This window comes from Canis lupus, chromosome 18, assembly GCF_011100685.1.
Source record: "Canis lupus familiaris isolate Mischka breed German Shepherd chromosome 18, alternate assembly UU_Cfam_GSD_1.0, whole genome shotgun sequence".
NCBI lineage: Eukaryota > Metazoa > Chordata > Mammalia > Carnivora > Canidae > Canis > Canis lupus.
This window is the reverse complement of record NC_049239.1, coordinates 16,256,477-16,274,712: the sequence shown is the minus strand read 5'-3', so window position 1 is coordinate 16,274,712 and position 18,236 is coordinate 16,256,477. Positions and strand designations below refer to the sequence as shown.

Genomic DNA, 18,236 nt, shown 5'->3' with positions numbered 1-18,236 from the left:
ATAAAGGAATGGAGATGGAAAGGCAGGAACTGTTAAAAGAGCAACAGAATGACTGTAAAGGGAAAACATTAAGCTAAGGAAATAGTACGAAGTGCAGGTGTAAAACGGCAATGCTACACGAGAGTGTAAGGAATTACACTGTGGCTGCTTCACGGGGAAATTGCTCTGAAGACAACTCTCGGGGTCGCTGGAACTTTGGGGTGCGAGGGAGGGGAGGGACCCGGACGGTGCAAACGATCACCTGCCTCCTCCTCACCGGAGCCTTGGCACCCCAGCACCGCGCCTCGACACGGAACAGTTGCCAGGGAGTATCTGCGTAAGAAACACAACAGCAGCCCAAGTCCCCGGTGTTTTCAGACAAACTACACATTCCCGTGACACAGTCACTTGCACGCCCCGCAGTCTCCATCTAAGGCAGGATTCCTGGGGGAAATGACCTGACTTCCAGGAGAGTGTAGGGCCTCCGCGGGCTACAGTTCTTCGGGCTGCGTGTTGGGGCTCGGGGCAGGGTGGGGGGTGCAGAGAGGGCATAGCTCGGTGGAGCAGATACGGAGCGCCCTGCAGGTGTGCCTCTGCTCCTCCGCCCGGCGGGCCCCTGCGCACTCCTGCCCCCGCCGCGGGCAGCTCTGCGGGGGTCACCGGGAGGCTCTCGGGGGCCGCACGTCCCCTGTGCCTGGCGCCTCTCGCCTGCACCCGCCGCCCCTGCAAGGATGCCGAGGTCCAGGCACGTTGCCGTGCGGCGCCCAAGTGCTCCCCAACACCAGCCGGGGATCCCCAAGTCCAGGCCCGCCGGTCGGGCCCCCGCCCGCCGCTGCCGGGGGGAGGTCGGGGTGGGGGGGGGAAGGCGGGAAGCGGAGCGGGGGCCCCGGAGCCCCGCTGCCCCGCGCGGGATCCGGCGCCCCGGCTGCCGCAGCTGCAGGGTGGAGGGCGGCGCGGCGGGCCGGAGCCGGGGAGGGGGGGGGGGCGGGGGGAGGGGGCCGCGCCCCGCGAGCCCGGGGGCCCGCGCTCCCCGCCCTCCTTCCGGCGCCGCGGGGCTGGGGCTGAGGCCGAGGCCGGGCAGGGGCGGCGCGCGCGGCTCGGCGAGGGCGTCTCGGGAGCGCCGAGGGGCGGGGGGAGGCGCAGGCCGCGGAGGAGGCGGAGGAGGGGGAGCCGCGGGAGGAGGGGGAGATGCCCGGAGCCGCCGCCGCCGCCGCCGCCGCCGCGATGCTCCCGGCCCAGGAGGCTGCCAAGCTGTACCACAGCAACTATGTGCGGAACTCGCGGGCCATCGGCGTGCTGTGGGCCATCTTCACCATCTGCTTTGCCATCGTCAACGTGGTGTGCTTCATCCAGCCCTACTGGATCGGCGACGGCGTGGACACCCCGCAAGCCGGCTATTTCGGGCTCTTCCACTACTGCATCGGCAACGGCTTCTCCCGGGAGCTGACCTGCAGGGGCAGCTTCACGGACTTCTCCACGCTGCCCTCGGGCGCCTTCAAAGCCGCCTCCTTCTTCATCGGCCTCTCCATGATGCTCATCATCGCCTGCATCGTCTGCTTCACCCTCTTCTTCTTCTGCAACACGGCCACGGTGTACAAGATCTGCGCCTGGATGCAGCTCACCTCCGGTGAGTGCGCGCTGCCCCGGGGGCGGCGGGAGCGGCGGGGGGAGCCCCGGGGTTCCCCAGCCCGGCCCCGGCGCCCTGTCCCGGGCTTCCCACAAGCTCTGGAGCGCGGGGGCCGCGCGGGAGGCGGGGCGCCTGCTGGGCCGGGGGGTGCGACCCCCGGGCGCCCGGGGCGCGAGCGGGAGGCGGGGGGGGGGGGGGGGCGGCTGGGGGAGCCCGCCGTGGAGCAGGGCCCGGCCGCGCCCCGGGAGCCGCTGGCGCGGGAGGGAAACTGTTTCACTCCGTCCCGGGCAGTTATGCAAAAAAAAAAAATAAAAATAAAAAAATAAAATAAATAATAAATAATAATAATAATGCATCCTCCACCTGGAAGGGAGTAAATGCCGATTCTGCTTTGGGTTCCGCTCTTTGAAGAACAGAGCAGCTTAGACCGTCCCTTCGCAGTTCCCCAGGTGTCACGTCCTCCGCTTGCTCCCTTGTCCGCGAAGGTCCTCACCTGAAATCCTCCAACGGAGAGCCCCAGGGGGTCAGGACGTCTCGGGGTCTCATCCCGGGGAAGGGGCTGTAGGGACATGGGTTCACAGGGAAGGTCTCGTTTCTGTAGCGTTTCTGATCACTTTTTTTTTTTTTTTTTTTTTGCCCGTGCATGCGAGATTGTTGCGAGCTGGAGGATATGAAAGTACTTTTTTTCCCTGAGCATCAAAGTTACTTTTAACCCAGGAAGGATGGGAGGTGCATTTCTCGGTGGCTCTGGAGACGCCCGGGGCCAAACGGACGCCCCTCTCGGCTGCCCATTCTGCCTGGCACCTTGGGTGTCCTGCCCTCTAAGGGCAGCCTCGTCGCTCGGGCACTGGACACCCTCCTGTTCCGACACCGCGGGGGTCTTTTGGTTTTATGGATGGTCTGGTTGTGGAAGACCGTAGGATATCTCAGGCAGTCAGGCTGTCTAATTTGTGTCCTGTTTTATTGCCCCCCCCCCCTTTTAAAAGCTGTTACCTTCAAAGATTTTGTACTTCTGCCTGGAGAGGTTTTTTGGGGGAGAAGGGATCTGATTCCTGAGTTTACCAGTGTTGTAGGATGATCAAGTCCTTTTAGAGGTGCTGGGTGAGAGCATTAAGGTCCCTGATCTTCTATTGCTGGTTGATATAAGAGAAACTTGTGGGAGACTAAGCTTGGGTTATGGAAGTATTTGCTTTGTATGAAGTGTGTCTCAGCTGATTGTGATTTGCCGTGTTCTTTCTGAGAACACGTGCAGGTGAAAGGCAAGAAGTGAGCACCAGCTGAGAAACATGCGTCCCCCCCCCCTTCTCCAGACTGCTATCCTCCCGAAATGCTCCAAGCACTCCATGGACACCCTGTGTTTTTATCTATAATGTTAACTTCTATGGCAATTTCAGGAGCAGACTAACTTTGACATTGGGAATGAATTCATTTATTACAGTTCTTGACATTTGGCTCCGGTTTGACTTTGAAGACAATAAGACATTGAGGATGCAGATGCTTTAGAAAAAGAATTGACCCTGCACAGCTAATTTTAATTTTTCTAAGTTAAATGACCTATTTAGACTGATGATTCAAATTAGATTGTTTTTTGAAGGTTTAAAAGAAATTTGCAGGTGATTGCTGAACAACATGTCCTTATTTTATTTTAATGAGTTTTTGTACTCTAAACCCAAGCTTTTTTTTTGTTTTTAGTTTATTTTCAAAAGGAAAGAAAACAATCTTTGGGAAAGAATGACCAGTTTTGGAGTTAATACAACTGTAACTATGATAGAGTTTTTTTTTTTTTTCTTTCCTTTTTCTGGAATAGAGCACACAGGAATCATTCTGGGGTAGTTGAAATGCGATGTCATGTTTTCAGAAGTTTCACATAAATATACTATCCTGTTTCCCATATGTCAACATCAAATGTGATGATGGCCTTTGTACTAATGAAGATATTTGGATGTTTGCCTCATTTTTGGAAGAGTCCAGGTCGTTAAGTTCTAGGCATACTTTCTAAAACCTTTATTTGCAACTTATTTTGTATTTATTCCTCAATAAGCTACAGAAGAGCATAATTTTATTTATTAATACAATTTATTAAGGAAGAATGATTATGATGATGGGCAGTTAAGAGTCAAAGTCAGCTATATCCACAGATTTTGAAAGAGTGGGATATAGAGGATATTTTTGAAGGATATCTCATTTACCGTGGTTCTCTTTTTTAAAGTCTCATGGCACTAACGAGAAATCTCGCATGATGGAAGTTATTTTCAGAGTTTTGGTTCTAACCTTTAGACTGTAATGTTAAGCTTTCCTCATAATTTAACTGTACCTAGGCTGATCTCAAGTGTAATTTGCATGCTGTGAAAGATGAGACTTAATGTGCTATTTGCTTATTAGAGACTATTTAACCCTCACTGGAGGTCAAAGGATTAACTTGTGTATTTAGGTATCTAAGCATTTTCATGTAGTAACATTGTAAACCAGAGCCAAGTAGAACATAAAATCCCATATGAAATGATAAGAAGATGATGAAGCAGGAGACTTTTTTGGGGGCATTACAGTACCAAGAGTGATCCTTTTTGTGATTCTGAACAATGAATAGAAAAAGTACTTAATTTATTGGACCTGAAAATGATGTTGCTCTTCTAGCTAGATATGTGAAGCACATATAATTAATGGTGCTATTATGAACACCTTGCCCTGTCCCTCTTGCTCTCCCCTGTAAATCATTATTAACCTCAGTAGAGTGAAGCTGCTGAATTAGGATCTAATATGTCATACTACTTCTGGATATAATCCTATACTTATGGGCCATGCCTAATATAAAGACTGAAGACAAAAATATATAAAATAAGTAATAACAATCAGAGATGCAAACCTTTCCTAATCTACAGAGAAACAACTTGAGAAGAAAAGAGACCTTTCTTTTTTTCTGTATGATGTCTCTAACATTAACAGGAAAGAGGTAGATCTGTAATTGGTCAAGTAGGGTAATAAAGTCCAGATTTTTTTTTTTTTTTTTACTTATAATCAGGATGGAAAGGGAATTTTGTTGCTCTGGGAACTTGGTTCTCTGTTTCCATGTTCTCGTTTAAGTCAGTGAGTTTTGGTCGGTTTGCAAGTCTATTAATAGCCAAGTCTCATAAAGGTGTTGTTTTGTTTATTTGTTTTATTGACTATAAACCATGTCTGGAATTGTTTCTAGATGCCCAAGTGTTAGCCATTATAGACCAAAGAAATCGTTCATATTGTAAGGCTGCCTGGAAGGAACTGGAGGAATGAAGGAAGGACGGAAGGGAGGGAGAGGAGTGAGGAGAGGTCGGAGGAGGAGTAGGAGTGAGGAGGAGAGGAGGAGGAGGAGTACAGGGGTGCGAATCCTCCTCTCCTCCTCTCCTCTCTCACTCCTCTTCTTATTCTTCTTCTTCTTCTTCTTCTTCTTCTTCTTCTTCTTTTTTTTTTTTAATAAGCTAAAGCATTAAGGGGATCCTGGCTGGCTCCATCAGTAGAGCAGGCGACTCTTGATCTTGAGGTTGTAAGTTCAAGTCCCACACTGGGTGTAGAGATTACTTAAAAATAATAAAAAAAAATCTTTAAAAAACTAAATAAGCTAAAGCATTAAGGTACAATATAAGGTTTTCTAGGCATCCACCATGGGCTTCTTGGTCAAAAGCAGCAGATGGGGAGGTAATTTCTTTCACCTGTGAAGAAGGGGCACCAGATCCAGGTTGGATTTCTTTATTCAGGAGGGATAAGGTTAGGAGAAGGGATTACATTTGCCACATCCCTCCCCTCTTGTCATTTAGAGTATACCAACAAGAAGAGCCACCAAGATGGCAAGGTTCCATGGCAAGGGCTGAATTGCTTCGTCACTTTCCCCGGCTTCCCACCCTTAGTTTTTCCCAGCTCTTTTTAGCCAACTTGATTTCTTAAATTTTATGACTTAGTTGTTTAGGTGAGATGAGGATCATCAGAGGTAATCCCTGCATTTCTTAGCCTGCAAGAAGAGCCTTTATACAGTGTTATATGATACTGTCTCATGGCACCTCCTCTTTTCTTTGATATCTTAATCAACATTTGAGATGATAAACTTGTTTGTGCGTCTGTCATCTCTAGTGCATGGAAAGTTCCACAAAGCCATCTCTGTTTTTCTTCATATCGTACAAAGGTCATGATCGTGGACACTGGAGTAAAAATATGTGGGTTTCAACCCTGGCTCTGACACTCACTGACTGTATGACCCAGGGAATTAATTTCTTTATACTTCAATTGCTCATCTGCAAAGTGGACACGTACTTGGACTTACCTCAGGAGATTGGTGCAAGGGTTAAAGAGCTAATGTGTCTACTGAGTTCGGTACCTGGTACACTTAGTAAGCAAGCACTATATGAGTGTTAGTTGTGGTTACTGTTCTTGTGCTATTACTTCTTGGTCTTGGCACACTGTAGTGTGTGTATGCCATATACTGAATAGCAGATATTCAATAAATTGTTGTTACTGAATAGAAGAAAGAATGATTAATGGAGTGAAGAATGAAAGGAGAGATTTAACATTTCCCACATGTCATGTTGAGAAGTAAATCTTGTATATTCTTTGAAGTCACGACGCTCATCTTTCTCATTGGTTTGTGGCATCGGCAGTAATTGCACTAAAGGATCTCTTCCAACATTCTTTGACAGCAATGATTGTGACTTGACAGCCTAATTTGTGATGAACTTATTTCCAAGTGGAGGTCTCTTCTGATGTGGGCATAACAACCTTTATTGCAACCATAGGACATAATCATAACTCAGGATTCAGCAGGTTTTTCTTTACCATTTGATCTCTCATGAAAAAAATAATTCAAAATGGAGGTTTTATGTAAGAATCAAAAGATCAGGCTTTCATAAGAGCAAGGACCCCATTAGAGATTGACTTTTCTTACATACCTTCAGGAGCAATTCAGATGGAGGAGGATGTATCGTCTAGGCTTTCCTTTTGTCTTTCTGTAAGACAAATGATGTAGCACATCATTGTAGATGTGTTCTTGGACTTGCTAGAGGTCCTGCCAGACTGCTCAGATGGGTGGCCTTTGTGTTCAGAGCTATGATGCTGGTTTCCAAAGAGGGGACCAGGTTGGGATTTACTGGCCCTCAGGACCATCATCAGTTTTTTTTCAAAGATTTTATTTATTCGTTTATTCATGAAAGATACACAGAGAGAGAGAGAGGCAGAGGCACAGGCAGAGGGAGAAGCAGGCTCCATGCTGGGAGCCCGAAGTGGGATTGGATCCTGGGACTCCAGGATCACGCCCTGGGCTGAAGGTGGAGCTAAACCCCTGAGCCACCCAGGGATCCCCACCATCACCAGTTTTTACTGTTAGGCTGGTACTGGGCATCTGAGAGAATGAGGTCTGCCTCAAAGAGCTGCAAATCCATTCTATGTTCAGAGTTGCAGGATGACCTTAAAAGGGGGTTTTCCTCTGTCGAGGCATTCCAAACACTAGCCCAGATGCAGAGGGAAGAGTGTACAACTGCTGAGGGCAGTTTTCATTTTCTAACGACATGTTCTACTTCTAAGAATTTTCTGTTTACCAAGTCAGACTTACAAGAAAGTGAGTTGAAATGAGAATTTAGAAACTGTTTTTTTTTTTTTTTGCTTTTATGCAGTGTGACAAGGGATGTGACAATTGAAGAGATGTTGAAAAATATATTAATGCGAATGTCAAAACAAATGATTTTTATAACAGATTTTAAGTGAACATCTGTTAAAAATAACAGACCCTGTATAACCCCATGCAGTGTATTATTGGGTGTTTTTTTCCTTTGGTGCAGGGCTGCATATTAAATGGCTTTTTTACCCATTGAAAAATATGAACAAAGGTGCCTCGTCCCTCCCTTCACTTAGAGTATACCAACAAGAAGAGCCACCAAGATGACAAGTTAACCATTGAAATTTTTTTTACCCATTGAAAAAATGTTAACAAGGTGCTCACATACTTCTGTTATGTAATAAATAAATAAATACTTAACCAGAATGTGGAATCAGATGCTTAACATGAAAACAATTATTTAGTGATTACGTTTGGTATGACGTTTAGTCATACGTTTAGTGCTTACGTTTGGTATGACGTTGTATCAGAGAATCCAGATGGCCAGGCCAGTGTATTATGTTCCTACCTTAGAAATCTTTCAAAGTGAGTAAGAAATTTTAAGTGGAGAAAAGAGCAGAGCAGAGCATATAGCTGTGGGTGGCGTGTGTAGGTCTGGGCACTTGTGTGTGTGATGTGAGGCTATGGAGAAAGTAGTAGAGAGAACTTCACATCACACTGGCATGAAGCAAAGAGCAAACGCCCTGAGAGAATTCTAATTTGGGGGCTTAATAGCATGATAACTGGGAGAGTTTTAAAGCATAATTTCCATAATACATTTGAACTTTGGGGGTCAGCACCAGCTTTAATTAATGTGATTTTTGCTTATCATGAGTCAACTGGAATTTTTATTTGATACGAGGGAAGACCAAGGAGTTGACCTTTATTCTTAATAATAACAAGAAGGTATAAATAATGACAGAAAATAAGAGGCTGGTTCATATAGCAAATAGTAGGTAAGTTGTTTGATGGCTTAAACAGAACACTATTATGAAGAGTCACTGGGGCGATTCAAAAAAGAAATAAGCAAAACAACCTCCGCTAGCATTCTTAATGTTCATGTAATTAATTTTACGCAGCTCTCCAATTGTGACTATGATTCTGTGATGCTCCTACTGCTCCGGGTCAGAGCATCTTCCTAGATTAAACCATCCTAACTGTAATCTTAAACACATTTTGCATCTCTTCTGCTGAAATGGAACAGAAAAATGGGTGGTTGCAAGAGAAAGATAAATTTTGGACCACCAGAGACATGAACCCTGTCTAACTACTTTTGGACAGAATGAAAGAAGAAAGTAAACCTTTCTGAAGTGGAGTTGCTGGCCTTTGATGACCGTACTAGGTCTCACGTACCTGGATTCTGACGTCTTTCCCACACTAGTGAAACCAGGTCTGCAGCACCATAGAGGCCGTCTCTATATGCCGAATAGGACCTGAAATTAGGCTAATTGCATGGAATTTTGAGATTATGACTTATCAATAAAAGAGCTAGTAGCAGAGGCATGAAAGGTAGTGAAATTAGTGGTAAATGATGGTCAATTAGAAAAGAGGCCTTAGCTCCAAACAGAGAGATCTTAATGAATCAAGAGAGTTCTCCTCATTCTTTGTCCACTTAGAAAACAATGGCTTACCTTAGTTTTGGTATATAGAATCATCACAGGCCCATTTGCCTAAGTGTCTGGAGATGCCTTGTGGAAATAGTCTGGGGGGCAGGGTGCTCTGCATCTCCCTTTTTTGCTTTAATGAAGATCAGGAGTGAGGTTGCAGAAATCAAAATGAGAAACGTGTATCATCATTGACAGAAGGCTCAGCCTTTGAGAAACGGGCAAATAGATCCAGCTGTGGAGAATGACAGGGAAAGCAAAGAGTGACACCAATAAATGAAATATGAATAGAAAAGACGAGAAGAAATTCAGGGTTGCAAAGCCTGTGGAATTTGACAACACTAAAAGCCTGTTGAGGCTGGTATCATCAATGGCTTAAAAATATATTGGCACAGGACAAGCAGAGAGCTGGAATATGCATTTGTAGGGCAAAGCTGTGTGCAAATCCCAATTCCCAAGAAGGAAAGATTAAGGCTGTGCTGTACACCCCCCTACCTCTCAGGAGTCATAATAGATTCTAATATCAAGCTATTCAAAGAGAGAGATGATCGAACTTCCTGTAGCAGATGAAAATATGGAGGATTAAAATAAGCCAACCAAAGAAAGAAAAGGTCATTGTGAAACTTGATAAATAGAATTCCTATAGTTTCTCTTTGAAAATCTGGTTACAGATTGTGAAGCTAAATGGATTTCTATAATGCCCTTAATGGGGAAAGGGAACTTACAGGCGGTATTTAGGATAAATATATTTACAGAGCATTTTAAGAACATGGAGAGTTGCAAGCTAGACTAATTAAATTTAAGATTCAGGTGATTAAGACCCAGCAATATTATGAATCTCTGTAATGCCAAATATCAGTTAATAGAAGTTCTACACTTTAACCAGTTGGCTGAGCAAGATGTAGCACTGAATAGTTAGCATTTCTTAAAAACCTTTGTAGAGAAAGGAAGGCTGCCCTGCAGCGTTTTGCAAATTATGGTTGGTGACCTTTTGATGGGTCATTATGTTGATATTGAATTAAAACAATAGAAAATATGAACATAATGTAAATAGTAAGGATTTTGTGAAACCTCTATTTCTTACGATATTTACATATGTGTATGTGGACTAGATCACAATATATAATGTATTGCTTACCTGTGGGCTGGATTCAAAATGTTTGAAAGATGCTATTCTAGAGGAAAGACGATTGGATGGGTTTAGAAAAATAATGATCTCTTCTTGGAAAATTGTGGAAGTTTGGCACCAATTCATAGGTAATTTTGTATTTAGAGAGTAGATTAGGTAAAATATACTTAACCTAAGTATATTTGAGATATTTTTCTTTGCTTTTCTTTTTTCTATCAATGACCTTGATTACTGATGTGTCCCAATTAGATTGTGGGTGGATTGAAAAAGAGAATTATTTTTCCAGCTGTGATTGACTGGCCATTCATGCTATGAGAAATGACACAGTCCATCTCTAAGCAAACATTTAAACGAGTGTACTTAACCCAGTGCCAAATGGATATAGACTCAAAAGCTTTTAGGAGTTGGAAGGATATTAATAATTATTTAGCAGCTTCTTCATTTTCTAGATAAAGAAAAAGTGATAGAAAATACTACTGAGCAACTACCATTTGCAAAAACCTTTTGTTTAGTATATTTAGCTTTCACAGTAGTTGTATAAGGTTAGTATTATTATACCCATTTTGCGGATGAAGAAATTGAGGCCTGAAAAATTGTTCAAGGGCTTGTGCCAGTGAGTGGTTTGAGCCAAAATCAGACTTTCTCCCCTTTCCTGCAGAATGTTGCCTCTGAATCTGAGAGAGGAGTCTTGCCAAAATTACACTTTGGTAGAATTAAAACTAACACATCTGATTCCCAGTGCAGTTTTATTTCTACTATTTTTCTTTTGTTTCCCAACTTGACATGCATTTGCGTAGTATATGCCTCCAGTATGCATTTTCATCATGCCGTGTCAAGGGAAGAGGCTGGTCTTTATAGGGAAAATAATTGCCAAATGTTTACCAGACTTCTCTTCAAGCCTGCTTAGGAGTGTGGAGGTGTTCCTCATCTCTTCCTTTTCATTTTCCTAACCTAGAGCCTGGGTGGTTCTTTGCCCACAGCATCCTCTTGGTTATGCCTCTGGGCTCATTGCTATTATCCTTAGACTGAATTCGTATGGACCAAGGGCTCTGTTACCCATTCCTGCCCTGGCTCAAACACAGAAATGTTCTTAGTAGATTTGCTTACCAATGGTGGTGTCGAAGGTGGTGATGCCCCTGGACAGGATTGCCAAGTCACAGACACAATTCCAGGAAGGTTAATAATAGATGTGGACAGCTTCTAGAGGCATCAGGGTGGGGAAGGGGAACTGGTGTGTGGTCAGAAGATGTCTATCTTGACCTGTCCACTTAGCAAGTCATCTGATTACTCTTGGCTTTTCATTTTCTACACTCCTTTCATTTTTCTAAGGTGTATATAACTGTGTTACAGATACATAAAAAGAGATTGCAAGTTATGGACATTAAAAATACATCATCTGCTAACTAGTTGTTGCTGTGCATTTACTGACAAAGTAACTGGTAGGGAAACCACCAAAGGTAGGGTGCACTTAAAAGAGAAAGCAAATATAGAACAATCCTAGACGATAGGTATCCAGAATTAGATTTCCTCAATGTAATGAAACTTTAAATAAAATTACCTATCTACGAGGATTCTTAGGATTATTGAATTAATGCATGTGAAATGTATAACTAGACCTGGCACACAGTAAGCACTCTATAAATACTGGCTGAGTCTACTGTTGTTACTGTTACTCTATTACTATTAAAGAGAGCAGGGCTGGAGCAATGGGTAGGATTCAGAAAATTTAGTAGACAGAAGAACTGAACTCCAAATACACAACGTAAAGAAGGACGATTTCATTTCACAACTTGTGTATGTCAGACCTAACTTGTTCTGAGGATCCAGTAAGATAATGGCAGTGAAAGCCTTTTAGAAACAGCACGGTGTTATATATAAATGCCATTGTGCTTCCTGTAATGGCTTTTCTACATCACTAACAGAGTTTAAGTTTGTGTTAACAGTGTCTAGTTCTTCCATTTTATTTATCTAGAGTGATGGCTCAAAGTAACAAAAATGTATTTTGGAGATAATTTTGAATGCTTAATAACTTAAGCTAAACAAACTTATCACAAGAAGCCATGTTTTGAAGGCAATGTGGACAATCTTTCATGTCAAGACCTAAGTACTTAGGCATTCTTATTAAGTTCCCCCCCAAATGATAGGGAAATATTATCAGATATTACTCAAAATATTTCCTCTTGACAGTTATCAAAAGCAACACTGAATATTCTTGATCTTTAGTAACGTCCTGGAACAGGAACAATTTAGAAGTAGCATTTTTTTCCTGTACGGTTTTAAATGTAGCTGCAATATGTTGAAAATTAGGTTTCTCAATGTTATGTGTGTGTCTTTATTTTTTTCTTCCTAAGCAAAGAAAGAAGTGATTTAAGATGCTCAGATTAATAGTCAAATGGTGATTGTTGTTCTCTTTTTCATTAACATGTTAATTCCTTGAATTTCTTTAGCTTTCCTAAAGAAGGTAAGAAAAACAAACTCAACATTGCTTCTTATTAATATTTTTAGTTCAAGTTTAAAGTCATCAACTTTTATAAAAGGAGAATAGCAGTTTGTTATGGCTACATGTATGACTTGACCCAAACCACTGAATCGAATACTTAACAAATGAACATTCTCTGCTCCACATAGTATCAAGATGCCTTTTGTAGTAAATATCTAGAGTTGAGGTTGACAAGAGAATTTATTAAATGGTGATGCTCCATCAGACTCTGCTTTTAGACCGCTGGTGAAGAGATATTTGGTGAGCACTGCCGGGCAGTATCCCAACTGTGTCCTGGAGGTCATAATGAATAACTCTTTTCTTCCCGACCTCTCAGTCTTCTGGAAAGGGCTCTCCAGCAAGATGAACTCAGATGGGGAAATGGGCCAGGTTCTACGGAGCCCTACTTCACTTTACTGAGACCCCTCCATTGAGTGCAGGATGGGCTCTAGAGGGAGCTCCAGCCCTGTCATCTTGTGTTTCTCAGAACTTTCCCTTTTATAAGGTCAGGTCCAGAGTCATTTTCCCCCTGATACTACTTGCAAGATAACATTTTAGAGGGTAGAGAGTGGAGGATAAAATATGAAGGGTGCAAAAGAATAAGAAAATGGATTCACTCAGAATACATGCAATAGAACAAAAAGTTCCTTTACCTACCAAGAAAAAGCCAACTCCTCCTAGACTTTTCTGTAGTCCTTTGTCTTTATATAAATTTTTTGAAATTATTCTCTGTAATTTCTCTGACCTTTTAAAAAGCTGTTTTGACTTTCCAGTGACCTACTTTTGTAGAGGACTCATTGGGATGGTCTTTCCCCATCAGAACATTTTGGCTAATTTTTCTTAGTCTGGAGATGGACACTTTGGAATAACTTGGACATCACCTGGAGAATAGGCAGGTCCCTGGAGACCTGGTATAGTAGGTTACTGGAAAATTCAAAAGAAATAGAAGAATACAGAACTGCAGAATTTGAAATAGCTGTTTGATCTTGGTGGTCATGAACTATGCATTATGGCTGCCTCTCTGCAGCAGCCTGAGCACATTTTGAAAATGAGAAAAGCAGAATTGCAAATTACATTCCTTGGGAAACTTTAGGGACTGTTCAGAATTTAAAAATAATGTTTACAGTAACTCAGAACACAGACCCCAGCCATAGGCAAATGGGCACCTAATTGCATTACGAGCTCCTACCTATACATCCTAGTTTCCATTTCCTTAAATACAGCAAAATGAAAAGAAGGAGTGAGTGCCTACTATACTCACACATACTGTTCTCCACTGGAAGCACCCAAAGAACACAAATTCCAAATTCCTTTCTTCTTTTCTTTTCTTTCTTTCCTTTTTTTTTTTTAAGTGGGACCTGAACTCAGTCTGGTTTCTATTTTATCTCTTTAGGAACCCGAAGTGCAGAAAGTTCTTTAGAGGAAAACTCAAAAAGCACACTGCCTGCTCAACATAAAGCCTTTTTTCCATCTCATACTCAAAAAGCATTTTTAAAAAACCTCACCAGAATTCCCCCTACCTAGCCCCGAGGTCCCCCACTCTGGCCCTAGTGCCTGACAAAGTGTCTGTTCCTGAACAGGCCAAGCAGAAAATCTGGAATTGTACTGGTCATATGGTTTAATATGGCACACTAGCATCACTGTGGGACCTGTTAGGATTTGGGGCTGCGTTTCATGTGCATCGAACAAAGGGGAAATGTTCTGCAATCAATAGGAGTTCATTTGACAAGAGCTGTTCCCTTCCTCTGTGTACTATTAAAGAATTGATTTTTTTTACAAAAGGTTTCTAAAAAACTAACCTAATGATTGTGAGAAGTAGTCCCTGAACACTAAAGTTTTAATCGTGATAGATGTATTTAGGAAATAGAGTGAGTCTCACATACGGTTCTAATTCTGTAAGTCTCATGGTGACATGAGCAGTTCATTTGGAATTTATTCCTAAATATGTTAAAATATTATTTAAGTTTAGTGTAGAAATATGACTTATACGGAGGCAAGCTTGAACTTGTCCAATGAAAAGAGGAGGTGATTTAAATTTCTATTGTAGGGGCGCCTGGGTGGCTCAGTGGTTGAGCATCTCCCTTTGGCTCAGGTCATGATCCCAGGGTCCTGGGATCGAGTTCAGCATCAGGCTCCCTGTGGGAGCCTCCTTCTCCCTCTGCCTGTGTCTCTGCCTCTCTCTGTGTGTCTGTCATGAATAAATAAATAAAATAAAAAAAAATAAATTTTTATTGCAGTTACCACATTATTTAGACTAGCTATCATTCCGGTTTTGCTTAACATTTGCAGAATGAATCGTTTCAGTTTATCTGCGAACGCGTTATGGATAATATACTTTATATTTGTGTGTACATACCTGTGTGTTTTTATGTGTACAGTTTAAAAAATATTAACAAAATGACCACTTGTGTATCCACTAACCACTCTCCTGATGATATCTGCCCAGAGGTAGCTACTTCCCTGAGTTTTGTGTTATTAACCTACATTCCTTATAGTTAGCATTAATACTAAATATACTGAATATATATCCAATATATTCCCAAGTAACAAGTTAATGTTTTACTGTTTCTGTTTTTAAAAGAAATGTTTTCAATATTTCACTGTTCAGTATGACATGTGCAATAGGTGCAAATACTGTTTAATAGGTTATGAAAGTTCACTTAACATTCCTCCATTGATAAGAAGTTTTTAGATTTTGAATGTATGTTGAATTTATTAAATGTACTTTCTTGTACCTACTGAGATGGTCAAATGACTTTTTGGAATTAATACTGATGATATGAGTTATAATACTGGGTTTTCTAATGTTAATACATTTTAAAACCAAAGCCAACTTTCACACCCATCATGAGAGTCTCTTGTATTGTATTATTTTTTAAGGTATTTTCATGTGTAAGGTTGTGTGGATGGTAGAGTTTTTTTGTTTATTTTTTTTCAATTTTTAATTTTTTGCATTGTCACATATCTTCATCTAGTTTAAGTATCAGGGTTATGTAAGATCCATAAAAGTAGTTGAGAAGTCTCTTTTTCTGTTCTTTGAAAGAATTTGTGTATTCTTGGAATTATCTGTTCCTTGAGTATTTAATAGAATTCTATTGTAAAAATGTCTGGGCCTGATATTTCTTTATAGGAAGATTTTTAAACTACTTATTACATATATTTAATTGTCTTAGAATCAGGTTTTTAATTTTGTCTTCAGTCAGTTTATAAAGATATATTTTTCTAAGAATTTGTCCATTTCATCTATATTGTCAAATTTAGTGGCATAAAGCTGTTTATACTATACTCTTTTTTTTTAATTTTTATTTATTTATGATAGTCGCACAGAGAGAGAGAGAGAGAGGCAGAGACACAGGCAGAGGGAGAAGCAGGCTCCATGCACTGGGAGCCCGACGCGGGATTTGATCCCGGGTCTCCAGGATCGCGCCCTGGGCCAAAGGCAGGTGCCAAACCGCTGCGCCACCCAGGGATCCCTGTTTGTACTATACTCTTATAATTGTGTTTGTCTCCTCTTTTCTTTAGATCAATTTTGCCAAAAGTTTGTCAGGTTTACTAGTTTTTTTAATTTTTAAAGACTTTTTAATTTATTCATGAGAGACAGAGAGAGAGAGGCAGAGACACAGGCAGAAGGAGAAGGTTCCCTGTGGGGAGGCTGATGCAGGACTCGATCCCGGGTCTCCAGGATCACGACCTGAGCTGAAGGCAGATAGTCACTGAGCCACCCATGCCTCCCTATTAATTTTTTTTTAAGAACCTGCTTTATCTCTGTTATTCTTCTGCATTACATTTCTCTGTTCAATAGCATTAATTTTTGCTTTTATTTTTTACTTTTTTCCCCTTCTATCTTCTCTAGGTTTATTCTCTTGTTCTTTTCCTAACTTCTTAATTGGTTACCAAGCTCATTAATTCTTATCTGTTACAAGCTTATGGAAAAAACTCCTTTATCTCTAGTGAGACTTTTGAAGAGACCATCCTTAAAAATTTTGATCGGGAATTGTATGCAACCATCTCAAGCATTACACAAAATAAAGAATATATGTTCTTCATGAAAGAAAGCTCAAATTACATATTTATATTTAATACTGGATATATATTCAATATATTTTGTATTAATACTTTATATTCTATGTGTCTTCTATGAAGTAAATTTGAATGTTTTTACAAAATCACATATAGATGCTCCCATTTATTCTAGCAATTGCTATTGTAATAATATTTTCTGTGTGCATCATGATATGAAAAATATAAGAAAAACTCAAGATCACTAAAGATCAGTGGATGCCACCAAGGTCAGTATTTGCTATAGAGCTCAGTTGCTTCTCTGGATTTTTGTTTTCTTTTTTTCCTTACCTATAAAGGACTTTTCTTACTTTACTATTGCTGAGCCATGCACATGAAAAAAAAGTTTTGAATTTTTATCCAACATTTTTAGGTATTCTATGTGGGAGTGTTTTTTGGGTCATCTTATCTGCCATGTTTCCCAAAATGTAGATCCCATGGGTAATATTCAGTTGACTTTGTTTAGTTCTATGGCCACATGGACTCTAAACTTCCAAGTGCCAAGTCACCAATTTATGCCATTGCTGAAAGGGGGAACGATCAAAAGAGTGTGTGTGGATTGATGCATATAATTTAATTATACTTTCTGAATCTACTACTCAAAATTCATGAATGTCCCATAGTGAGTTAGTGTCATATTTTTTTTCTTCTTCTTCTTCTTTTTTTTTTTTTTTTGAGGGAGAGAGAAAGAAAGGACAGAGGGGTGGGAGTGGGGGGAAAAGAGAGAATCAAATGCAGACTCCATGCCCATGCCCAGTGCAGAGCCTGATGTGAGGCTTGATCTCACAACCCTAAGATCATGACCTGAGCCAAAACCAAAAATTGGATGTTCAACCAATTGAACTGCCCAGGTGCCCCAGAGTCATATTTTTCTAAGATAAGCCATGTAGTAAAAGCAAAAGAATGAGTCTCTACTTCCAGTGACATATGCATGTAATATAGATTCCTCTCAGCTTTTTTAAAAAATATTTTTTAATTTATTTATGAGAGACACACAGAGAGAAAGAGAGAGAAACAGAGAGAGAGAGAGACAGAGAGAGAGGCAGAGACACAGGCAGAAGGAGAAGCAGGCTCCATGTAGGGAGCCCGACATGGGACTCGATCCCTGGTCTCCAGGATCACACCCTGGGCCGAAAGCAATGCTAAATTGCTGAGCCACTCGGGATGCCCTCCTCTCAGCTTTAATATAAAAATACCAAATTACCTGACATAAATATTGTCATTGGGTTCTCAGTTCTTTTATTCTTTCATTCATTCATTTATCTTTCCCTATTGCATGCCTAGTATGTGTATTAGAGAAGATATGGGGCCTAAAGCACTTCTAATATTAAATACTAAATATCTCTTCGTGATTGATTTTTCTTCTTAGGATTGGAAAGAGTTCTGAATTCCTAAGAAGAAAAATGTGGAGGCAGCTATCACATACTAGAGAAGTGCATGAGCTCTGAAACCAAAACTAGGTTTGTGTGATGGCTGCGTCATTTACAAGGTCGTTGTATGACCTTGGACCAGTTCTTTAGCATATCTATGCCTTAGTTTCCTCATCTGTAAAGTGAGCATAAATACAGAACCCATCTCAAGTCTGGAACACAGAAGACACTCATAAATATTAGGAATGCATATGACCATCATCAGTGTTGTCATCATCATCATTAGAAATTGGTCCCAGAAGGAACAAAAGAAAGTATAAGGTACTGCTGTTCTATAGAAACCCCATATCACCTCAGATTATTTATTTTATTTTATTT

At 41.4% G+C, this 18,236-nt stretch overlaps 1 protein-coding gene across 3 annotated transcripts in view; it reads left to right on the top strand.

Moving 5' to 3' along the window:
* The first annotated feature begins 1,132 nt into the window (after positions 1-1,132).
* The window catches only part of LHFPL3 (LHFPL tetraspan subfamily member 3), a 562,047-nt gene continuing 544,943 nt past the window's right edge, over positions 1,133-18,236 (top strand). For all 3 annotated transcript variants that reach the window (XM_038562765.1, XM_038562767.1, XM_038562766.1), the window contains exon 1: positions 1,133-1,606. In XM_038562765.1, coding sequence (XP_038418693.1) covers positions 1,168-1,606 — 439 coding nt within the window. In that variant the 5' untranslated portion in view covers positions 1,133-1,167. The remainder of the gene's footprint in view (positions 1,607-18,236) is intronic.